Below are 25,165 nucleotides of genomic sequence, written 5' to 3' on the forward strand. Positions count from 1 at the left end.
TGGAAGTGTCAAGCATAAGGAGTTGATAACAAATAAACATAGGGGAATATAATTGCTTCCAATCAAATTTGGTTTATTTTAAGTTTGTACCAAAATATATTCCAGGCATTCCTCATATCATCATTTTACTGTCTCATAAGCCTTATGCACGACTGTCATTCCAAAAGCAGCCAAGACGTCCAGCCCCTCGGCCCAGGAATACAGTTAGAATCAACATGATAGGTAAAAAGAGGGCAATATCCATGGACTGCCCTGACCCTTCCTTTTACCTTGATAGGTAGGATATGATTTTAGGACTATGTACTTTGGTGTTGAATATTAATCAGTGAAAAAGATGGGGTTAGAGAGTACAAGTTCTGTGTTTTGTTCTTTACAGCTCTTTGAGGTTCTTTCATGTTACCAGGAGTTGGAAGGAGGCCTTCAGTTCTCTACCCACATTCAACCCTAGAACAGGTCTTGATTTTTCAAGAATTCACTTACAGGAGATTACAACAGAAACTCAGGCTTAAGTACTTTCCTAATTGCAGATTAGTTGAACAATTAGAATAAAGTAACCAGTGGACAATGGGTAAGAAGATGGTAGCAGGTACTGGTTAGACCCAGGAGTCAGGATACTTACTCCCTTAACCAGTCTTGCTCAGTTTCCTGATCTAAGCAGGGACTAAGGGGGAAAAAGACTTGATTTTCATCCCCCTTAAGCAGTGATATCTCCCAAATCATGAAGGCCATTGTAATGTGGTTAGTTTCCTAAAATTACTTCCAATTCTTCCAAGTCCTTCTGGAAAGCTGAATCCTAGGGAAACAAGAGAATGAGACTAGGACCCAGAATCTAAGCCAACATTTCCCAAATCACTGGTACCTAAGAAGGGCCCTTTGCTTCCTTTCTGAGCTGTTATCATAGCACCTATATGCAAAAGTGTAGACTCTTTTCTAGGGAAATGAGATTTCGAGGGAAGATTTTCTTTCTTGAGAAGGTCCAGGAATGACTTGATAAACCCAGTGTTAGAAAAGTTCTTAAAAGCATTACCTCATTAGTGACATCTGGTAGTTCCTTGGCCAGCTTTACCCACTGTCTGGCTTCAGAGTTTTCTCCTAGTTCTCTGTAGCACTGAGAAGAGACAATAGTGAAACCTGGGAGAAACCAGCAGACTAGAAAGGCACAAGTAGGTATGCTTTAGGAGTTTTCAGAATATTGTCAACATACACACTTTTCATCTGTGTTGAAATAGGTGAATTTACCTTGGAAATATATACCCTTCCTGCTTTGGAAAATCCTGGCTGTAGTTCTTCAGCCTGAAGGAGGGAGGAAGACATTTCAGTACGGTGTTCCCAAATTCAGATCAGGCTCTGAAGTGTTATAGAGATTTCCAGTCCTCTACCTGGAGACTGATTTAGTGGGTCTGGGGCTGGATGGAGATATATAATTTTTATTTATTTATTTAAATAAGCTCTCCAGATGGTTCTGATTTTCCCATAGAATAGGCAAACAGAACTGCCCCCTGCCAGAAATGCCTCCAAACAATGTTGTTAGGAAAAGTGATGTAACCCAGGCATTTTTGGCTGTTGTTTACCCCCCTCCTTTTCTCCCTCCCCCCCCCCGCCCCCCAATACCTTTAGGAAGCTCTGGAGGGCATCCTGCACAGTAGCAGTGAGAGGGTTTTCAAACAAGGCTGCAGCAGTTTTTTTTTCCAGCCAACTCAGGTGAGCAACCTGTCACCAAAAAAAGATCAAGGTATGAATAAAAAGTTTTAGCAAGTATTTTTAGAAATAATGCATATTCTGTACTGAAAAACAGGGTCAGGGCTGGGTCCAATCATATAACTGCATTCGGAGGAAATGCACTTGAGCCAGACTGAGGCCCCTGCTTCCCAAATTTTCACTGCAAGATGTCACTGCGTCACAGGACACTAAGGATCCTTATACTAAGCCCTGAAGTTTAGCTCACCTGGTAATACCACCTGCCAAGGAGAAAGTGACCCATGGGGTTTTCTGGCTGGAGAGCAAGGGCTTTGTCCACATGTTCCTGAGGGGAAAGATGTAAATATAAACTAACATCAGACACCAGAATTGATAAGGGAAGAGGGGCGAGTCATGGAGGCAGAAGAAACACCCTTCGCAAGGAGCTAAGATGGAGCAGGGGCTGTGGGCAGCACAAGGGAAAGAGAAGCCTTTCCTCACCTTGAAGCTAAAGCCACTCTGGATGCGCCGCTGGATACCCTCATGCTCAGCCAGCTGACCACAGAGCACTGCATACCTAAGGGGGAAGCAGCGGCAAGCTCAGGGAGGGGCAGGATGACTCCCCACCCGGGGCCTAATGGCACCACCCCTGCACCCTCAACTTAGAGCTGAAGATATCTGCAGATAATTTGTGTTTTCACAGACCTGTGTTCCCATTCGTATTCTTTTGCAAATACAGTGGTAGGCTCTCCAAAGTATACATATTGGGTATAAAAAAGCCGGGTCCTCCACAGTAAATCTCTCTTATTCTTAATTTTGGCAAGCTCTTTATCCAGATGTCCAACAAATTTCTCATAATGAGTATACATAGGTATCATAAAACTTAAAAAGCAGTTCTCTAATAATCAGCATCATAGGGTAAGATACCCAAGTACAAAAGAGGTCTCATTAGCCTTGGCAGTATACACATACCAGCTGTACTCTGGAGCAATCAAATTGGGATGAGATGGTCTAGGAATTTTCTGGTGTTAACCTGAGAACCAACAAAGTGAAGGAAGAAAGGCCTCTGATTTCAGTCCTTCACATCCTTCCAGGGGGACAAGGCCAGCCAACCAGCTTCCCGTCTTTTGTGTTGAAAAACACAGGTCTTTCCCTCCAGCATTGTTTCCAGGGCACAGCTGACATTAAATGAGTGTCTAAAGGCCCAAGGTGCTCTTTCATATATTCACCAATTATCTGGGGGTACTTTTTTCCTCCATGTCCCCCCATTCACAATACAGACCAGGCGAAGGGCCTGGGGTGGGTTTGCTCTGCTCTTTCTGTACAGGTGGTATAAGAACAGCCTGTGGTAAGCACCTGGAGCCCTGGGGGTATTTCTATCAGATACTTCCAGAGGCTTGTTTCCATATTTAGTCCCAATAGCTGTTTTCCAACAATAAGAAAGCATGAGGCCAATTTCCATTCTTGGGAATCCAGGAAGCCCACAGAGAAGGAGCACCTGTGACACCCTAGAACCAGTGCTGACCTGGCCTCTGAGAAGGCGCCTTGCAGAGATAAAGTTTCAGCAACAGACAGAGAAAGCCTCTCTCAACTCACAGTCTGAGGACAGAGATGGGAAGAAAGGAGGCAGGAAAGGAACATTTCCATTAACACTCGGAGGTGCTGGGACCAGGACACAGGTTGGCCCTGACCCATGCAAACTGGCAGAACTTTGCCTCACATGAGACCACAAACAGGGCCACTGTTTTTGTGAGCAGAGAAACTGACAACTTCCTGGGGGTGAACTCACATCCACTTATTCTTGCAAGCCAAGCAAAGAAGCCAAAACTCACCACCAGCCAGAGAGAGCAGCTAAGGGGAAGAGGTGTTGTGCAGGGGAGGGTGACTGCAAACTGGCTCCCAGAGGAGCCAAGAACCCGCAAGTTTTGTAGCTAAGGTGGCTTACAAAGCTGCTCATTTTTCCAAGCCCCAGCAGGAAAAAAATAAAGCTTATATTCTCCCCTGCCTCATCCTGAAGGCACCTGCCAAAGAAAACTTCCCTAGTTCCCACCTGGGGGTAGGGTAGGGCGTGTAGAAGTAAAGGCCAGAGCTCCCTCTCCTGGTTCTTTTGGCAGATGCCTTTATGGCCAGATCAGTCCATAAAGCCCCTCCCCCTCCACTGCTGGCTCTTCCTGGGACCCTGCGTGGCATTACCATTGGTGACAGTCAGCATTCTCATTCCCCTTCTCCAGAGCAGCCTCCGCTTCTTCTTTTCCTATAAGACAAAGGTGGTCCAGAGTTGGCAAAGGCTCCCAAGCACACTTCCTAAGAGGGGCTTTTGGAAAGAATGACTGCTCCAGCTCTCACTGATGCCTACCCAGCCTGGATTTGTTTGGAAATAGTTGTGAACTTGAACAGAGTGAAAAGCTGCAAATAGCTTCTGAGGGATGGCTTCTGCTGCACTGCATTTCTCTGCTCTCTGTCATGAGCTGACCCAGCTAGCTTGTGTTTACAACACTCACTGATGTGCTCACAGGACTTCAAACATGAAGGGACCCAAAGCCGATCTGAAACTGCCCAATACACCTGACCATAGAGGGTCAGTTATTTGGGGTCTGTGAACAGGTTTCAGGATGTCCATGAGTCTCTCCAGGGAGAGGGTCCACAGCTTCAAAAATTCTCAAAAGGACCGATCAGTGATCTGAGAACGTTTATCACAGCTCTAGGCCAAAACTCCTCACCAAAGCCAAATGGCCTGAGGTATGCCCAGAGGCGACTTTCACTTTAGTCTTAAGTTTTCTAGATACCGAGACTAACAAAGAAATTAAGGCCTAAACACATGAAAGTTCTTGACAAGGGTCCCCTAGAGTGACAAGGAGCATGGAGCCCTCCAGATGAGGACCATCATACCTACACAATGCAAAAAAGAACACCCTGCAAAACAGAGAACTCCTTTGATTAAAACAAAGCAAAAGTCATGTGTTGGAATGGTAGATTGGCTAATCTGAAGTGTTTCTTCATCCTTAAGTGACAGTAATTATGGTATGTTGTACATGCAACATACATTTTTAAGAGAACTGATAAGAACCTTCCATCTCCCTTCCCAAACAGAAGGACTATATGCCCCCACCAATGAGGGGCATTGTCTCTAAAGGGATTTCTCTCTCTCCCCTTCACAGCACTATCTCACTAGGAAAATAAATTAAAAATGAGACACAGTCCCTGCCAAGTTAAACACGGGGGTGAACAGATAACTCCTATGATCCCAAAGAATAGCTTTTCCTGGTGGTCCAGCTTCCAGAGGTAGAACAAAATGAAGAACTGTAGACCCAGCAAGGATGGTCCTAAAAAGCTAGGGTCCCAGAGTGGGGCTTCTCAAGATGCTGCACAGCCTTTTGACCTCCAACAGGAACCAGCTTGTCCAGGGTGCTAAGCTTGGGAAACCAGACCAATGCTGGCTATGGGGGCTCCTAATAAGACATGCTCAATGACCAGAGGGAAAGGAAAGGTTCTTATAGATAGCCAAAATAAACCAAGAACTAATCAGTATCCTCAAAGATTCAGTAACATTTACAAGACTGTACTTATAAAAGTGGGAAAGTAGACAAACCCATTTTAGATAACTAACGGAATCACAAGGCGTGGAGGCCCACTGATGGTGCACGCCTCAGGTGTGTGGCGAGGCAGGACACATCACCTTCCCCACAAAATCAGTCACTTTTTAAAGCAGGATTCTCAGTGACTTAATGGCAGAGAGGGATGAGCCCTGAGCCTGACATAAGTTAGATGTGCCCTCTATTCCCTAGGGTATGGAGTTGGCAACAGTTGCCAAGTAGATCCCAGGGACTTCTAAGCTAGCAGTGTTCTCCCAAATTACTACTTGCAGGTGCTCACCAAATAACACTCCATACATCTCTTAGAACACCCGCCCCACAGCTGAAACCAGCAAAACTCTTCAAATTAAGATAGGGGATTTTGCCCTCTCTTTGTGCTTGGGAATTGAGAACAAAGAATTACGCTGACAGGATACAAGTACTCCTAAAAACACTCCCAGATCATAATTACATGCAGAGATTGTTCTCTGTATCGAGGATGCAGGGGTCCCTGGGAGCCAGAGTTAATCCCTAGTAAGTAACAGCTACAACTGCCATGGCAGTCTGTATGTCCTTGGTTCCTCTGGGCTCCAAGTACGTGGGCTGGCTCCACCCCCACAGTCATTCACCTTCCCACCAGGAACCTGTTAGCACTTACCATTAAGAGCATAAGACTTCTTCTCGCTCACCTCTTCAGCGAGTTCACACATGTCACTGTAGGCCCGGGCTAGGCGCCAGAGGAAGTCCTGCCGGCTTCCATACTACAGACCAAACAGAAAGGGATGGAGGTGCCTCTTCCCTCAGAGAACGAAGAGGCTTCCTTCTCTGGGGCTCTGGCCTTCCCACACCCTAGGTTTAAGTTTCCTGTGTTAAAAATGCTGACAGGCCAGTTTTATGCGGTCCTGCCACATTGCCTCTCATTTCCTGGGCATTTTCACATTTTTTTTTCATTGTGTCAGCAAGATTCTTTTTCTTGCCCTGGCTGGTGTGGCTCAGTGGATTGAGTGCTGGTCTGCGAACCAAAAGGTCACTGGTTTGATTTCCAGTCAGGGCACATGCCTGGGTTGTGGGCCAGGTCCCCAGTAGGGGGTGTGCGAGAGGCAACCATAACATTGATGTCTCTTTCCCTCCTTTCCCCTCTCTAAAAATAAAATCTTTTTTTTTAAGTCTCTTTTTCTGTGCCTCTTTACATCTTGGAGTTGACCTTTCCTTTTATACTATCAGCAGGCCAGAATGCCCTCACTCTGCAGTAATGCCCAAAAAAGGGAAAATTCCAATTTGGGGGACATTTATATACTTGGGTGAACATAAATCCCGGCCATGAACCGGAGGAAAAGGGAATTGCAGCTGAGTGAGCTACACGTTTATCCCTGGTGTTAACTTCAAACGGTGTGCAGCTTGGGCTCTGCTTCAAGGGAAAAGAAAGGACATTCCAGTTCTCTGCATATTCCCTGTACTGTGACAGGTGGAGTTCTTGCAGTGACTCCACAGAAGGCAGGGGACTGCCCTCAGGAGGAAGCTCTGGAGCACGCAGTAAACCCAGGCCCCTAAGGGTGGCATTTAGCCCCTTGGAGGAGGATGTTCAACCCTGGGGGACAGGTGCAGAACCAGCCATCGCACCCTCATTTTCCTTCCCATGTCACCTTGCAGGGTCAATAACCACAGCAGCCTGCTCTCATTCCCTAGAAGTCAGCAGGGAGAGGGGGTGGGCAGACAGGCAGCTGGAGCCTCACCACTAGCTTGTTGTTCAGCAGCAGCTGGAAGCCCTCCCGCTTGCTCTGCTCACTACCCTGGTGCAGCTCATCAGCTTGCTGTAGGAGGGGCAGCACATCCTCCAAGTCAGGGGAGCCTTCAGCCTCCAGGGCTCTGGGAACCGGGCCTGAAGCCACCTCTGCCTCCAGGTCCAGAGAATCCTTTCTCCCCATCTTCACGGTCTCACAGCTCACTTCATCTTCCCCGTCTTCACTCTCCCTGTCAGAGTCCCGCTCATAGTCAGACTCCGCATTAGCTGTTGTGTAACTGACAGAGAAATGTAAGTTACAAGGTCAACGAAGGGATCATTCACCCCTAGAGCTCTAGGGTCTATCCCCTACCCACAAAGAGGGACTCTCCATGACACTGTTGTCCAGAGCACCAACTAAGAAATGTTCTCCCTCACTCAGGGGCAAAAAACTAGTCCTCTAGACAAAGCTTCCTATGAGAACTATGGGCTGGGAAAAATTATTTAAGGGAAGAGTGACCAACTCTGAAGGTGCTGTGACAGTGAGGGGCTATTATGAGAACCCCATGCTCTAGCTATTACCAAATCTGCCAGAAAATAGAGAAAAAGAAAAGCCTAGAAAGGTATGCACCAAAATGTTGCCAGTCAACCTCTCAGGGTAGAAGAATTAAAAGGGGTTTTTTATCTTTTAATACAATTGCTTTAGTGAGCATATATTCTTATAATTAAAAAAGAAGTAAGTGTTTAAGATAAAAACTTTAGGGGGTATGGTAATGGGAAAAGTCAAAAAACAAAACTGTAAAGTAGGTGGAGGGGAACTGAGCTAGATGGCTCTGCTGGCTCTTGGCCAATCACTTTCGCTTTATCAGACAAAGGCACCTGTCAGAAGCAACATGGGTGGGTGGGTGCCAGCCTCGGAGGTCCTGGGCAGCCAGATATTTACATTTTCTTTCTCAATTCAATGTGTACCTCTATCCCAGGTCAATAACCAAACCTAAACTACAACAGGAGTAGCCCTTGGAAATGTCTGGAATTGCTGGGGGTGTAGAAAGGGCCATTTGTAGCTCGAAGCAGGAGAGGAGGAAGATGCAAACGGAACCCCAGGGAAAGTACCTGAGGCCACCATAAGCCAGGGGTCTCCTAGGGAACCCCAACCTTGATGCACCCATTGAACAGAAAGCCACGTTTCTCTCAGATCTTGGCCTCTACCAGCAGCTGATTAGGGTGTTTTTCCTAACTGCCAACTGAAACGGACAAAAACTGAGCATGGCAGAAAGTAAGACTTATACAGAGAGGCCTCCAGACTGAGTAAGGAAATGTAGGTTCTGAAGCACATGAGAAGACCTTTAGGGACGAGCTTTCCTCCATCCTAGAATGAGAGCCAGGGAAAGGATCCCTACTGTTGGAGCAAAACAGAACTAAAGAAGAGATAGGGGAAGCACCTACAAATAAATTCAATACAAGGAGCCTAGGGCCCTGGCCAGATATGCCACGGCTGCAGGTTCAGTCCCATCAGAACACATACAAGAAGCAACCAATGAGTGTATAAATAAGTGGAACAACAGATCGATTTTTTTCTATTTTTCTCCCTCTCTTTCCCCCTCCCCCAGTTGGCCAAAAGGTTCATTTGATTTTTTTTCCATAAGATGGCTCTATTAGTGCTTAATTGTCTTTAACTTCATGTGAAATAATTTTGTTAGCTTGTATTGTGACAGTTGTCATATCAGCATGCATTTTTTAAAAACTATCAAAATTGGTGAATTTTTGTGTAGCCATGTCAATATTGAAGTTGGAAGAAAATATGCAACATTTTCAGCATATTGTGCTTTATTATTTCATGAAAGGCAAAAATGCAACTGAAACACAAAGATTTGTGCAGTGTATGGAGAAGGTGCTGTGACTGATCAAACAAGTCAAAAGTGGTTTGTGAAGTTTCATACTGGAGATTGCTCACTGGACAATGCTCCACGGTCAGGTAGACCAGTTGAAGTTGATAGCGATCAAATCAAGACATTAATTGAGAACAATGAATGTTATACCAAGTGGGAGATGGCTGACATAATCAAAATACCCAAATCAATAAAGTTATTGGTGAAAATGAAAAATGTCTTTTATTTTACAGAAAAAACATATGGAGTTTTTCGCCAATCTAATATATATGAGGTCTGTCCAGAAAGTATCTAGCCACGTAATATGAAAATAGAGACATTTATTGAAGAAGATACAAGAAACATTGTACATAAGACAATAACGCCTCCATCTTCTTAAAAGTAGGCACCTTGGGACCTCACACAGCTCTCCCAATCACCATCAGCTGCCCCATCATATTTTTCTGAATTTCATCAACAGTCTGAAATCTCTTCCCTTTCAAAGGTGATTTTAGTTTTAGAAAAAGCCAGAAGTCACAGGGCACCAAATCCGGGCTTTAAGGGAGCTGGGTCACTTGGGTGATTTGATGTTTCACCAAAAACATTGCAAGAGACGTGATGCATGAGCGGGCATGTTGTCAAAATTAAGCTGCCAATCACCAGTTGCCCATAGCTGCAGCTTTCTGAATTGCCTGAAGAGTTTCCACAGAGGAATGTTCATGCTTAATGCAAAATCTGATGCGGATTTGTTGCTCTACTAGTTCAGTCATTTTGAATGTGATGGCCACACAGTACACATGCTCAGTTAGTGGCATCTACCAGCCCCACTGACCAGTACAGTGAAGTCATCATAGTTCACGCATGTGCATTCCAGTCCACTCCCCTTGGCTGCCAGGTTACATCAATGTCGTGCAAACCATTCTCATTATATCAACAAGAGGTGGACTTTTCAGGACAGACTTCATATATATCCCTTCCTCTCTCCCTTTCTACCTATCCTTCGCCTTCCCTCTGTCTCTAAAGTCTAAAACCAATAAATAAAAATTAAAAACATGAGGAACAAGTATGAAAGACACAGAGATGAGGACTGGGGGGGGGAATGGGAGGGTGGGGGGAGACCGGGCGGGGTGGGGTGGGGTGGGATGGGAGAAATAGATTTAAAAAAAAAAATGTAAAAAAAAAAATTAAAAACAAAAAAAGGCAGCCTAAAGTCAGGGGGTGAACACTGTGCAAGGCCAGAAAGCCAGAGATGGCAGGGAAGCGGGCTCCATCTAGAAGGTACCAAGTGAGCAATCAGACCTGGTATCCAATCCACACTGACTGCTTCTTTATAGAGGAGCTTCCAGAGGCCCCAAAGAAAAGGGCCCTAGTAACATCTACTATAAAAATTATAAGGTATTTAAAACCTTAGCTTTACCCTGCTTTTTAAGAAGTTATCAAGTTATCTTTCCCCTCTAGCAATTTGCAGTAAGAACTTTAGAAATTAAAGGGACAAGGAAAACCGTGACTAGTCTGGCTCAGTCGGTTGGGCATTGTGCGAGGAAGCAAAAGGTCTCCAGTTCGATTCCTGGTCAGAGCACATGCCTGGGCTGTGGGTTCAGTTCCTGGTCAGAGTGCATACGTGAGGTGACTGATTGATATTTCTCTCCCTCTCTTTCTCTCCCTTTCTCTCCCTCCCTTCCCCTCTCTCTAAAAATAAATAAATAAAATCTTTAAAAAATAAAGGGACAAGGAAAAGTGGCATCAGATTTCACAACCAACCTAGTGGTGATGATTGAGACCACACAGGGGCATCCCAGAGAAACTCCCAACCCAGTCCTCGGGCCTGGACAGTGACGCCCTGATCTAGTCAGCCAGGCCCAAAGGCAAATGGGTGAATGGAGTATCTGGGTCTCATCACCTCCAGTTTCAAAAAGGAGGGGAGACCCCATTCCCTGCCGGACCGAAGGCTGTCTTGGTCAATCAGGAGGTCAAATCAAGAGTCTCCCAGGAAAGGACCTCTCCTCATATGCTTAGAGCATGAGCATCAGGAGTCTCTCCAGGGAGCAGAGGAAGGAGGAAAATCCCAGTTTGTGATCCCTCTGGGTCCTAAAGTCCAAGGAGGAGGAGAGGTCAGGAGGGCCCTCGCTGCCGTCCACAGTGAGAGACGGTAGAGCCCTATGAGGCAGAGACACTCCAGCGAGGCTGGCGCAGTGAGGAGGTGTTACTGCACCTCAGCCCCCCTTTAAGGAGCTTTGCCTCACTCACTTGCAGCCCCACTGCCTGGCACGCAGTGGGCAAACACTTGCTGAGTGAGCACTGACTTCAGCCCCCTGGGCTTCCAGAGCTTGAGAAGAGACTGATCATGTGCCAGAGCTACACGGGCTGCCATCCCTATATTCACATCGTGCTCACACCTCTTGGCCCACCGACCCAGACCTGGAGAAATCTACCAGAGAGAAAGGGGCAGCCCTTTTGTGTGGTATGCCCTGCAGCCTCTGAGATCAGCAAGGGACCGGCAGGGACCTTTGAAAACACCGTTTGGATCTGTGCATTCAGAGCACACTTTTTCCACCGTGGGTTGGGCAGCCTGGAGTTATCCTACTCCACTCCTTGAGTGATCAAGGACTCGATTCCGCATATCTCCCCTCCTGGCAATTAAGTTTCTTTCTGTAACATCCTAAGCCCATTAGAGAGAGCAGCCGGAGCACTCAAACAAAGCAGGTATGGGCCCCGACCCTAAGACATTCCCAGTGTGCAGAAGATAACACCAACCTAAATGAGGTGACAAACACCCAAGAAGGAGAGGAGGTCGCAGGCAATCCCTCTTGGATGGGCTGCCTGGAAAGCCTGCTGAAGGAGCTGGTGTTTTAGGGCAAGCTGGGTCTTTACAGGGAGGGAATTAAGCTGTCTTTGCTACAATGCTCCGCCCACACAGTGATTCTGCCATTGGTCACCCGTGCCAGACTGGATTATAGCGGACCCACACAGTGATTCTGCCTCTGCCACACAGTCCGTTCCCGAGGGGAAAAGGGAATGCAGCTTTCCGTGGAGATGAATAGACCACCCAATATTCTTATCCTTTCATCCCTGAAAGAGGCACTCCTTCCCTCGGGCCCACACATTCAAAGTCATTCCAGAGTTTGAGGCCTCCTCCCATTATTTCCCCTTGACCTACGTGGCACTCACCATGGCAAAAATAATTAGTCACTATGGCCACTGCCCCAGATGGCAGCCAGCTAGACCAGAGTCTTGCATCACACGCCCCCACTGGCTTCCACATGACACAGTCAGTCATGGGGTGGCCCTGCTGGAGTTCTAATGAAGGAAGCTACCAGCCCCCTCATACCATCACAGGCGGGATGTCTTGCCCCTTACGGGAGCCCCAGTGAGCACCCACAAGCTGCCCAGGTTAAACACTAGCTCTCGCTGCCCACAGAAATTTGTATAACTTCTTAGAAATCACCAAGGACCTTGAGTTCCACATCCTGGTCTTGGGCAGAGCTCTGACCTCTCCTGTCCTACTGTCTTACAAAATCCAAACCTCAATTCCTCAATTCCACACAAGTGACCTGCTTCCTTGGGTGCAGAGAGATGCTCCTTAAGTCTCAGGGCCCATTATTGACCATTTTGTCCTTTTTTCAATCCAGATGTGTCGAATATTTCATTTCTGCCCCCCCCCAAAAAACAGCCCTCGGGAAGCATCTCTCAGCCCAGTTATGAGGTAAATTGAACAGAAAAGGGCGAGCTCCACTTGCCCTTGAGAATACAGATAATAGGGATCAGATAACCCAGGCATCCATAGTCATGAATGGAGCCCAAATGCTGTACCAAGACTTCACTTGTTTCAAGAGGCCCCTGGGCTATAATCCAATCTAGCACGGGTGCCCAATGGCAGTGACATGGAAAAAGAATAACACCATTCTTAATTTTCTTAGAAAACCAAATGAGGAGAGGCAGGAGAATATAATGGCCCAAACAAGAAAACAAGGCTGAAATCTCCTGAGTAAGATGTACTGAACACGCAGTACTACTATGGGCAGTGAGCTGCGGCAGCCCTTGGCCACTGGGAAGAACTCCCAAGGGCTGCACGGGACAGGTCTTCCTGTGAGAGCCCCTCTGTGCGCTGATGACCAAGCCATTCCTCAGATCACAGACCCTCGCACCTTGCAGATGAGCCCAGCTAAGCTTGAACTTGGTAGGTGTACAACTTTGGGCAAGGCATCAACCTCACTAAGCCTCAAGTCTGCTCTGAGAAACAGAAAAACAGCCCCTACTCCGCAGTACCCTCATGAGGATTCAGTGAGAAAATGCCTCTAAGGTGCTCAGCACAGTCCATCACAGAGGAAGAATAACCAGTCGTTATAAGGTGTTTCAGCTAAAGACGGACAACGCTGCAAAGATCATCCTGAAAGGCCTGTTTATAGCTCAATCAGCCATTCTGACCTGACAGAAGGCTTGGGTGTTCTCTGCACCAATCTCTTCCTTGAGGAGGAAGAAAGGTCAGCAGAGGAGACCTCAAGCAGACCACCTGGATTGCTGGCGCTCAGGGCAGATGCCGCCACTGACAGGATCAGGCATTGCAACAGAGAAGTTTATTCAGACTTCATGCTGGGGACCAAAGTTTCAAAATGGCACTACAGTCTAAAATCCAAAGTTTTAGCCTGACCAAGTTTGGAGACTCCACAAGACTCCTGCCTGCTGCTCGCCCTCCCAGTAAGGTGTATGGTCAGACCTGCTGGGCCCCAATTACTGGCTCAGTCACCTCCCATCTGTACAGCCGGCAAGGGCGCAAGCCTCCCTGTGGGAACAGGAGAACTTCTATGGAAGGGGAGCGCGCTCAGTGAGGGAAATAAAGTTCTTGTGGCTGATGTTATAAGAAAACAGAAATAACAAGTACATGATGATGACATAAAAAACACGCCTACTCAGAGGAAAGCAACATGCAAGTAGTTGCCACTGTTGACATCTCCATTCTTCTAGATGACATGAGATGGATGGCCTTTCTTATTTCAGCTATTCTGTACTTATTTATACTTTTACTTTGTTCCAAAAAATGTTTATAGCAACTTGGTATGAATTTTCCATTGATAAACATTACCTTTACAAAACAACCTGATCGGAGCCACAGCTACCACCAGGAGAGGCGACTCACCCGCCTTCGCTCTCAGCATCTGTGAAGGCACCTCCCGAAGTGGCTGTGAAGTAGACGGAGCTGGAGCCAGTGGAGTCGCTCCTCTCTCGGGCAAAGGGGAGCCTTCGCCGCCGGGCCGCTCTCTGGTTCTCTTCCATGTGGGATCTGAAAGGCAGGGCGGCATGAGGCCCCATCCAGCCTGTCTTTCCCCTCAAAGGAACCTCTTACTATTGCTCCTCATTAAAGGGCCAAGAACAGAGAAAATCGTGGGTCTCTACACTCAGGAAAACAACAATGGCAGCCCCCTAGGCAAGCCAGGGCAGACCAGGTTAGTCAGAATGAAGCATTTCAGCTGCTATAATTGGCTTCCCTGCCAATTAGGTTAGAAGCTATAAGTCTGCTTCCTCCTTAGAGATGGAGGGCAAAGGCCAAAAGGCTCAACTGCAAAAGCTGTAGGGGCAGGGGAAGAGGTAGGAGAGGCAGCTGTATTACTCACCGAAATTCCCCAACAATCTGCCCAGCAAGCCCCTGCAGGCTGCCCCTCAGCTCCTCTACCTCCTGCCGCAGAGCCACCAGGCTGGTCAGCACAAAGTCCAGGCGGTCCAGCACCATCTCCTGCCCTTCTCGTGGAAGGCTGGGCAGCACCGCAGCATCTCCAGCCTCACCTGGAACTGCCCGCAATGGCCTCACTGAAGGAAGGAGGGCAGGAGATAGTGATGTCCATGAGACATAGTAAGGAAAAGATCTTGCACCTAGAATTCAAGAACATTTGCTTCTCATTGGAGTTCAATTTACAGAAACCCTCGAGGCTCAGAAAGCTTATGTTCACAGCTAAGTCCCATTAACAAGTACCAAATAACTCTCCAAAAAAACATCGAGGTCCCAATCTACAAGCAACAGCTGCTGTTCTATGAATCTCCCACACCAGGGCCTTTGGCAGTATTGCATGCAATGGCAGATGATATAAAATGCTTGCAGGAGTGAGATTCCTCAAATTCTGGACGGCTGCCCTGCTAGAATAAAAGAAAAACCTTTACCTGACTATAGGCCTAATTTGGACATATTGCAGGTTTGTTTCCAGACCACTGCAATAAGTCCAGTATCACAATAAAGTGAGGCATAACCTTTTGCTGGTGAAGGGCCTTGCCTTCAATTAAAAAAAAAAAGCAATGCCTGTGAAGTGCAATAACGCAAAGCACAATAAAACAAGATGTGCCTGTATATAATGCCCAAATACCAGTCATTACCAACCACACAGCAAGACTAAAATTGAGCTCACTCAAATTCTGATCTTTCACTTCCAAAAGAATAGCAAAGAGCCCTGGCTAGGTAGCTTAGTTGGTTAAAGCATCATCCTGATACTCCAAGGTAGCAGGTTCAACCACTAGTCAGGGCACATACAAGAAGCAACCAATGAATGCATAAATAAGTGGAACAACAAATCAATGTTTCTCTTTTTCTCTCCCTTACTTTCCTTCTCTAAAATCAATAATTTTTTAAGGAAAAAAGAATAGCAAAGAAAATTCTGAGCTCCTCTCAAGAACTTCTTTTACTGTCATCAGAGAGGAGCAAAGAGAAAAAGGACAGTTACTGAAAGAAAAGGTACCCTGAAAAAAGCCCATCAAAACCCGCTGGAAAAACACCATCACCAAGCCCTGAAATGAGCTCTGAGTAAATGCTAACAGTAAATGCCAGCAAACTGAGTGCTACCTAAGGCAATTTTACTGGAAAATATAAAAATGGGAAAGAAATCAGGGAGGCAGAACCCACAGGCCAGCAAGCATAAATCTGGTAAATAGTAATAATCTACTCCAAATTACAATACACAGCCACCAGTGCTCAAGACTGCAGAGCAAGAACGATCCCCGGCAACATGGCCACTTTCTCCCCTCCTCAGCAGGACTACTGCTAAGGAATTACAAACAAACAAACCACTAGGAAAACCACTGGGAAAGTAACACAATCTTTTTAAAATCTTGATTCCATCATAAGAAGGATAAAAACACTTGGACTAGATAGTCTCTAAGGTTCCCTTCAAATTCTAATATGTAATTTCACACGTAAGCCTCAGGACTTTGAATTCCTCCGAGATTAGTTTTTCCTTTCGCCTACTTTAGGACCTTTCCTCTACCTATCAAACACTGCACCCAACACTAAGAAAGTGCTATATATATATCCACTGTGGCCAGTCCTAAAAGTGAAAGCTAAACAGCCTTTTCACAATATACTTTCCTGGGATTTTAGGAGAAAGAGTACAGAAGAGGGAGAATGCTTTCCTTATCAATAAGCTTTTCAAAAAGGTGAGAGACTCTCAGGCACCCGCCTTCCTTGTCCTGTCCCACAGGCTCTGCTAAAGGCAGCCTGGTTCCTCGGCCCATCGATCAGCGGACCGGCTCCTACCCTGGCGTCCGGGCTCTGAAGTCTGCGTGAGGTCCAGTGAGTTGGGCAGGTGCGGGCTCTGGACATGGCGCTGGGTCCGTTTCCATCGCTGGCTGTAAAGGGCACACAGGAATCCAAGGCCCGCGGCGGTGCCCAAGAGCAGTCCCAGCCCGGGGCGGGCGCCGCCCAAGACCCCCAATCTAGACATGATGCACCTGCAGCCCGCGTGAGCCACCGGGAGCAAGCGGGCACGGGGAGAGAGATTCGTGAGCGTGGTCCACCCACCGCCCCGCCGAGCCCCTGGAGACATCTCTTTGCCCATACCCTGAGCTCGCAACTACCCTCACCCCAATCCGGGCCCTGAGACTCGGCCAGCCCCAGAGTCTAACTACTGCGCCTCTCACCCAGCGTGGACAGAGCCTCTCCTCCAACACGCCCCCTAGCCCTGATCTTACAGTCACGTTTCTGGGCTTCCAAACCCTCCCCTCCAGCCTCGCGACGCTGCCCACCACGCACCCGCCGCCCTGGCAGCAAACTTCTAGCCTCCCCCGCGCGCTTTGCAGGTGCCAAGGCCTTGCTGGGAATAAACTCAGACCCTCACCTGGCCGCTCCACACCATAGCAGCAGTTGCCACCGCCTCACGCTGTCAATGACCGTTACGTCATTAAACGGCGCCATAAACTCCTCGCGACCTTAGGAAGGCGCGGTGAGATGACCAACCTAGGTTGCGCCTCCCGCCCAAATTGTTTCCCGGGGCGGGGCCAGCACACCAGCGGGAAAAGGAAACGAGTCTGAGGGAGAGGGGGGGAAGGTGTTGGGGTTTTTTTCCTTCTTTTTTTTTTTTGCGGCGGAAGCTCGAGCAGAAACCCTGCGGTGTGGCCGGCTGAGTTACCTTTTCTCTCCAGTCACGCTAGATTATCTGCTGTTTCCAGAATATCTTTCTGCCTTCGCGTCCACTGTCGCTTCCGCCTAGAATAACCCATTCTCTAACTCCGACTTCATTTGGGCTTAATTTGTTTATGCATTTTTACGAAAACCATTTACTAAACACTAGACACTAGCGCCTTTCGCAATTTAAATTAGAACAAATTAAACCAGATAAATTGGTGGCTGACCACAAAAGGTCCCTGAGTTCCCGGGGCCAGCTTTGTAAAAACTCTTATTCTGTACTTAAAAAGTCTTATCATAGACGCACACATAAGCCCCCCCAAAAAAAATTAAATTTTCTAAAATCCCACCTTCTAAAAAAGAAAAACTGACATGCAGCCCTCGTTGGTGAGGCTCAGTGGATTGAGCACCGACTGGTGAAGCAAAGGGTGGCCAGTTCCAGTCCCAGTCAGGGCACGTGCCTGGGTTATGCTTTGGGTCCCCAGTAGGGGGCGCTTGAGAGGCAACCACACATTGATGTTTCTCTTCCTCTCTCCCTTTCCCTGTCTAAAAATAAATAAAATCTTTTTTTTAATCCCACCTTCTTAAACCTTACATTATTGTTATTTCATTAACCAGGGTGAGGGTTATAAACTGTTTTTCCATTTTCAGAATGTAAATGGAAAATTCATTCCTCCAACATTTGGGTGAGGCTGAAACCTGATCTCTGGTTGCTCAAATTAGTTCAGACACCATTTTCGGTTTTGTGTGTGTGTTTGTGTGTTTGAATCTGTGTTAGTCTAAGGACCACCCTTGGCCCGTAGATTCTTTTATTTCTTTTTATTCGTGATTTTATGTAACTTGTAATTTTAGAAACTAAAAATACTGTATTTTTATGAACTATGATTGTCAGCATTTTTTAAGAGTTAAAATTTAGTTTAGTGACAGCCAAAATATTTAGATGTCCTCCTCCAATTTTTTTAATCCTCACCTGAGGATATGTTTATTGATTTTAGAGAGAGAAGACAGGAGGGAGAGGAAGAGAGAAACATGGGTGTAGACAAACTCAAACAGGGTTGCTTCCTGTTTGTGAGATATTTTACATATTAGTACATTTAATGTAAATGTACATTGTAAATAATAATTTAGAAACAGTAAGGTATTCACCCCACAATTTAAGGAACAGAACTTCAATAGCGGCTATTCATTCTTAAGGATTTATTTTAATTGGTACCTCATGAAATACACTATAATTGTCTTGGTGGTGAGAAAAGAAGGGTTTTTTAAATTATATTTTATTGATTACGCTACTGCAGTTGTCCTGATTTTTCCTTCTTTGCCCCCCTCCACCTAGCACCCCCTACTCCCTCAGGCAATGCCCCTACCATGGTTCATGCCCATGGGTCATGCATATATATTATTTGGCTACTCCATTCCCTACACTGTACTTTACATCCCCATGGCTATTCTGTAACTGCCTATTTGCAGTTCAGTTCTTAATCCCTTCACTTCGCCCATTCCCGAATGACCTCCTCCCATCTGGCAACAGTCAAACACTCTTCGTATCTATGATTCTTTTTTCTTCTTGTTTGCTTGGTTTGCTTTTTAGATTCAATTATTGATAGGCACTTTTTGCCATTTTATTGTTTATAATTTTGATCTTTTTCTTAAATAAATTCCTTTAACATTTCATATAACAATGGTTTGGTGATGATGAACTCTTTCAGTTTTTTTCTTATCTGGGAAGCTCTTTATCCGCCTTTCAATTCTAAATGGTAGCTTTGCTAGGAAGAGCAATCTTGGCTGTAGGTCCCTGATTTTCATGACTTTGAATATTTCTTGCCAATCCCTTCTAGCCAGCAAAGTTTCTCTTGAGTAATCAGCTGACAGTTTTATGGGAACTCCCCTCTAGGTAATTAACTTCTTTTCTCTTACTGCTTTTAAGAGTCTCTGTTTATCTTTCACCCTTGGCATTTTAATTATGATGTGTCTCGGAGTGGGCCTTTTTATATTCATCTTGTCTGGGACTCTGCTTCCTGGACTTGCATATCTATTTCCTTCACCAAATTAGGGAAGTTTTCATTCACTGTTTTTTTAAGGATTTTATTTATTCATTTTTAGAGAGAGAGGAAAGAAAGGAGAAAGAGAGGGAGAGAAACAGCAATGTGTGAGGCATACATTGATTGGTTACCTCTCCCACACACCTAACTGGGGATTTGGCCCACCACCCAGGCATGTGCCCTGACTGGGAAGTGGACCAGCAACCCTTTGGTTCACAGGCCAGCACTCAACCCACTGAGCAACAGCAGCTGGGACCACTGTTTTTTTCAAATAGATTTCCAGTTTCTTGCTCTTTCTCTTCTCTTTCTGGCACCCCAGTGATGCAAATGTTAGACCTCTTTAAGTTGTTCTAGAGGCTGCTTTACTTTCCTCATTTTGGGGGATTCTTTTTTCTTCTTGTTGTTTTGCACTAGGTTTCTTCAGCATCATTATAACCAGTGTTTTGAACTCTGCATCTGATAGATTGCTTTACTCCACTTCATTTAGTCCTTTTTCTGGAGTTTTGATCTGTTCTTTCATGTGGGCCATGTTTCTTTGTCTCCTCATTTTGGCAGCCTCCCTGTGTTTCTTTCTACGTATTAGGTAGAGGTGCTTTGACTCTGTGTTTTGGTAGTATGGCCTAATGTGTGTCCTGTAGGGTCTACTGGCACAGCCTCCACTATCACCCAAGCTGGGTACTCAAGATGCGCCCTTTGTGTGGGCTGAGTACACCCTCCTCTTATAGTTGAGCCTTGGTGGCTGTTAGAAGATCAATGGGAGGAATTTACCCAGGCCAGTCAGCTTCAAGGACTGGCTGTGACCACTGACCACCAACCTCCATCCTCCGTGGAGGATCAGCTGTGCAGGGACAGGGTGGCAGTGCTCCAACGTGATCTGTAGCTGTTCACTGGGTGCACAGGCCCCAGTTTCCCCAGGTGGTGTGGGCCAAGGTCAGCTTCCACGTGTGGTTTGCCCTGGGCCACCCTGCCTGAGCTATAAAGCAATCTGAGGTGGCTACTACTTGCGCTGGGCTTGGAGACTCCCAGGTAAAGCCAAGCTGTGAATCTAGCCTGGCTGCTGCTAGTGTCTGTCCTGGGGCTCACTGTCCTGGGGCTCAGGGTTGGCTTGTTTGATAGGATTTAGGGAGTTGTTAAGCAGGAGCCAAGACCAGCATTTATATTTCATACAGAAAAGCAGCTTGGGTAGGCATATTAGTTGGGTGGATGGAGTCTCTAGGGATCTCCAAGGCAGGTCAAACAATGTTAGCCAGGTTGATGGAATCTCAGATATGGCACCAGCTTGCCCGCTATGTGGGGGAAGGGTTTAGAAAAAGGACAATGGCCTCTGCTCACCTTGATGCCAGACACTTCAGTTCCTCGCTGTATGCCACTGGTGCCTTTCAAGCTGCTACCCTGGTGCTGGAGCTCAGAGGGAGTGAGTCTGAGGAGGTGCCTCTGCGTATGGGTTCGTGAAGAGGAACTGCTTGGGGCTGCAGAAGTTTCTTCTACCAACTCAATCCTTGCTGGTTTTTGCAGCCAGAAGTTGTGGGGACTTATCTTCCTGGCACTGGAACCCTGGGCTGGGGGGCCCTGGTATGAGGCTGGGTCTCCTCACTCCTGAGATGTCTCTCCCAAATTTTTATACATCACACCTGGGTGAGCAACCAGCCCATTCTGTGTCTGCACCCTCCTTCCAGTATGGACAGATGTGGTTTCTTTAATTCCGTAGTTCTCAGACTTCCATTCAACTCAATTTCTGATGGTTCTGAGCGATGGTCGTTCTACATTTTGTTATTTTGATGCGGTTGTGCAAAGAGGCAGGCCATGCCTGCCGATGCCGCCATCTTGAATGGAAGTCTCCAAAAAGAAAGGTGTTTAAGTTTTTATTTTCTATTAAACTTATGGGGTAACATTAGTTAATAACATTATATAATTGACAGGTGTACAAGATTATAATTCGACATCTGTGTACTCCATTGTGTGCTCCCTGCCCAAAGTCTAGTTCCGTTCTGTTACCATCCATATACTTGACCCCTTCACCCCCTTTGGGCTCTCCCCATCCTCTCTCTACTGTGGTAACGCCGTTCTGTTGTATGTATCTACAAACCTGATTTTGTTTTGTTGGGCTGTTACTTTTTGTTTTATATTCCACGTATGAGTGAAATCACAGGTTTTTGTCCTTTTCCTTTTGACTTATTTCACATAGCATAATGCTGCCGAGATCCACCCATGTTGTCACAAAGGGCAATATTTCATCTTCTTACAGCTGAGTAGTATTCCACTGTATGTACGTCCCACATCGTTATCCGTTCATCCCTCAGCGGACATTAAGAATGTTTTCCATATCTTAGCTACTGTAAATAATGTTGCAATGTGCCAACAATAACAAAAATGGAGCCACGTTGTTTATTTATTTTTATTGTAATCCTCACCAGAGAATGTATTCACTGATTTGACAGAGGAAGAGAGAGAACATGGATGTGGTTGCTTCCCACAGGTGCCCCGAGAACCCACAGCATTTTGGTGTATGTCACAGACAACACCACTGCCAACTGAGCCACCCAGCCAGAGCTGTAAATGGAGCCACTTTAAAATAATATCAGTGGAGCCTGAGCTGCTTTTCCAGAGGCAGGTCTTTGCCTCAAACCTTTGGAATGTTAAACAGGGAAAATTAACCTTTAAACTGGGCCTAAAGCAACATTGTGGGACTAAAGAACTTTTTGCAAAGATAACAAGAAAGCAAATATTCTGCTTACTGGACTGCTGAGTATAGACTGGAAATGTATTAATTTTTTTAGAATTGTTTAGCAGTAGAGTCACTTAAAATTAGAGTCATTGATTAAAATTAGAGCCACTAATTCTTATCGGGACCAATAGAAATGTCTTTCTACCACCGGCCAGTGTGGCTCAGTTGGTTGGAGTATTGGTCTGCACACCAAAGTTTGCAGGTTCTGTTCCCCATCGGGGCACATGCCTAGGTTATGGGTTTGGTCCCCACTGGGGTACATATGAGAGGAAACCAACCAATGTTTCTCTCCCCCTCCCTCCCCGTCTCTCTAAGCTCAATAAGCATGTCCTTGGTGAAGATGAAAAAAAGACAGGTAGAGAGAGAAGAAGAAATTCCTTCCTGTGGTGTTGATATACTATATTTTGCTGTGTATAATGTACACATTTTTCCAATTTTTTTAGGGAAAAATAAGGATGATCATTATACATGGGTAATACTAATTCTGTATCTATATAAATGTGTTTTTTAAAGATTTTATTTATTTATCTTTAGAGGGGAAGGGAAGGGAAAAGGGAGAGATACATCAATGTATGGTTGCCTCTCATGCAAATCCTACTGGGAACTGGCCTGCAACCCAGGCATGTGCCCTGACTGGGAATCAAACCTCAATTCCCTGGTTCACAGGCTCACACTCAATCCACTGAGCTACACCAGCCAGGGCTATATAAATGTTTTTAATTGTCTTATTTACGCTTATGCGTTAAAAGTCTAATTCTAGAAAGCAACCATGATATCCGCATGCAAAGCCTGGAACACGATGATCAGTTTTGTTTCTAAATATGAATAAATAAATAATTGAACTAAAAAATAAAACGGAAGATTCTTTTCCTAAAGTTTTGGCCCAAAATTCAGGTGCTCATTATATACGGCAAAACGTGGTCACCGTTCCCCTTGCGGTTCTCCTAAGTGCCCCGAGCCCGTGCCCCTCCTCCTCAGAACGCGTTGTCTGGGCTTCTGCCTGAATCGCAGCCTCCCCAACAGCTATTCCTTTTGATCTCAGTGGTCGTCGGTTGCCTCTCGCTTTGGCCTTTTATTTTTAGGGTAAGTGTTTTCATATTAAAAGAATGTTTTAATATCCTTTTCCCTTATTGTTTCTCATTTTTTCTGAACTAAGCATGTGTAACATTTTCTTCTTTAATAAAAAAAATGTTAACTTAATTTCGGAGGGAATAAAACTTCATTTCCTCTGGTAGAATTCATCTTTTTATCTTCCTTTGCTTCTGAAGCTCTGTTAGCCCTGTTCCACGGGGTCCCGTGACCGTTCGCTCTCTGGTCTGTCCACCTCACCGGCCTGCTCACTGCTCTGGGACAGAGTCCGTGCCTGCGGATCTCTGGGTACCGGGTGCCTCACACAGCTCTACCACAGAAGCCGTCCGCAAAAGCTCAACAGAGGAAAGAAAGAAGGAATAAGCAACATCGGGCCCTGACACTTGGAGGATGCTTTTATGACAAAAAGCTGAGCCCTGGAAGAACAGTTTCTCCTGTTTACAGGGGAGGAAGATCTGCCAGATAAACAGACTGTGGCAAGAGGCGAGGCCAGATGGGCTGACCAAGTGAGGGAATTCATTTCCCCCTGGATATTAAAGATGTTATCTGGAGGGTGTGAGGCTGCCAGGGCAACCAGCGGTGGGGTGGGTGATTCTGGATGAAGCTCTCTATCTTAAGCTGCATCTACAGACCAGTTTTGTAAATGTAATAAAGCCCTGGCAGCCTGAGAGAAGCAGTGCCCATCCGTGGCCTCCCCACTTCTCCATAGCCCAGCCCGAGGGGGAAGCAGAGCAGACAGACCCCATGCTCTCTGCCCAGGACATGCCACCCTCATCTACCTGGCTCTTCCAAGTGACGTGACCTCGTCAAATGCCTTGGGACAGCAATTTTCAACCATCGTGGCGCAAGAATTTTTTAAACATGCAACATCTGACTATTCAGTCAGGGGCACTGACCTCTTTCCCTTAGATTGTCAAAGAGAAAAAAGGACAACGGTCTGAATAAAAGAAGGTGAAGAGATCAGACAAAGAACGTACACGAACACACAGACATGGTGTGGGGAAGGCCAGGGGAGGGAGGCAAAGAGCGGGAACAAGGGGGCGCCTGGAAGAGTGCCAACGATAAATAATAGGAATAATAAAAAATTAAAAATGGCAACGGCCAACACAACAGCCACCTGGTGTGAATGAATCAAAATTATAACTATTTTTTGTCAGCTTGGCAAAAAATATATGTATGTTTTTTGGTGTCCCACAGAATTTTGTCAATTGGTTTATGTGTGATGGAAAAGATTGAAATTCGCTGCCTTAGGGTTAGACACAGGGGTCGGGCCAGCAGCCCGAGGCGGTGACTTTCAACCTCTTCCATCTCATGACACATACAAAGTAATTATTAAAGTTCTGCAGCACACCAAAACATTTTTGCCGATCTGACAATTAAAAGGTATAATTTTGATTGATTTACCAAAACAAAAATATGAGTAGTAATTACCTACCCTTTTTGCTCCAAGGTGAGTTTTTAAAATATCGGGTGCCTATACTTGTGTATAAGGATTTCTAGTACCAAGAATTAACCAACAGGCACAACCTTATGTGACATGGCCAATATGGCCAAGACAGGGCTTTCACACCGGACAGCTATTGTTGTGCTGGCTGTTGTCATTTTTAAAATTGACAGTCTCAGGGGAAAGAGGTCAGCACCCCTGACTAAATAGTCAGGTATTACATGTTTTAAAAATTCTTGAGGCACACTGGTTAAAAATCACTGCTCTATAGAACTTGACACTTTAAAAAATGTTATTTTTAATTGTTCTTATAACAGCTACAAAAGAATATTCATAACACATGTCTTTCCCTATCTCATCCCTTTCCTTGCTTTCCAAGGTAACATCTACCCTGAATTCACATTTATCATTCCCTTAATTCCCTTTATTTTCTTTATATATTCTTTATAAGTTCCCTTAATTTTCTTTATAATTTAACCATCTCTGGTTGGTTGGTTGGTTTGCTTGGGAAAGGAGAAGGGAGGGAGAGAAAGGGGGAGAGAAACATCCATCAGCCCTGACCAGGAATCAAACAGGCAACCTTCCTTTCACTTTGCCGGAGGACAGACACCCCACCAACTGAGCCACACCAGTCATGGTGCTGTTACGAAT

General features: G+C 45.9%; 1 protein-coding gene and 1 pseudogene across 2 annotated transcripts; both read right to left on the bottom strand.

The window, feature by feature from the left end:
* Positions 1–52: 52 nt before the first annotated feature.
* RMDN3 (regulator of microtubule dynamics 3) lies at positions 53–17,022 on the bottom strand. 2 transcript variants are annotated; one of them, XM_037161717.2, is made up of 13 exons: positions 16,931–17,022; positions 16,351–16,544; positions 14,447–14,639; positions 13,972–14,115; positions 6,983–7,268; positions 5,908–6,010; positions 3,871–3,931; positions 2,179–2,254; positions 1,946–2,023; positions 1,612–1,710; positions 1,240–1,293; positions 1,028–1,108; positions 53–793 (listed from the first exon to the last, which is right to left on the bottom strand). In XM_037161717.2, the coding sequence occupies exons 1-13, from the start codon at positions 17,005–17,007 to the stop codon at positions 740–742; spliced, it is 1,500 nt and encodes a 499-aa protein (XP_037017612.2). In that variant the 5' UTR covers positions 17,008–17,022; the 3' UTR covers positions 53–739. The 2 variants fall into 2 exon arrangements, with proteins under 2 accessions (XP_037017612.2, XP_037017613.2); XM_037161718.2 differs by lacking the exon at positions 16,931–17,022 and adding an exon at positions 16,846–16,866.
* LOC119061330 (uncharacterized) lies at positions 2,933–3,041 on the bottom strand (annotated as a pseudogene).
* Positions 17,023–25,165: the final 8,143 nt, after the last annotated feature.

The sequence above is a fragment of the Artibeus jamaicensis genome, unplaced genomic scaffold (genome assembly GCF_021234435.1).
Source record: "Artibeus jamaicensis isolate MK-2021 breed Jamaican fruit bat unplaced genomic scaffold, CSHL_Jam_final contig_1132, whole genome shotgun sequence".
NCBI lineage: Eukaryota > Metazoa > Chordata > Mammalia > Chiroptera > Phyllostomidae > Artibeus > Artibeus jamaicensis.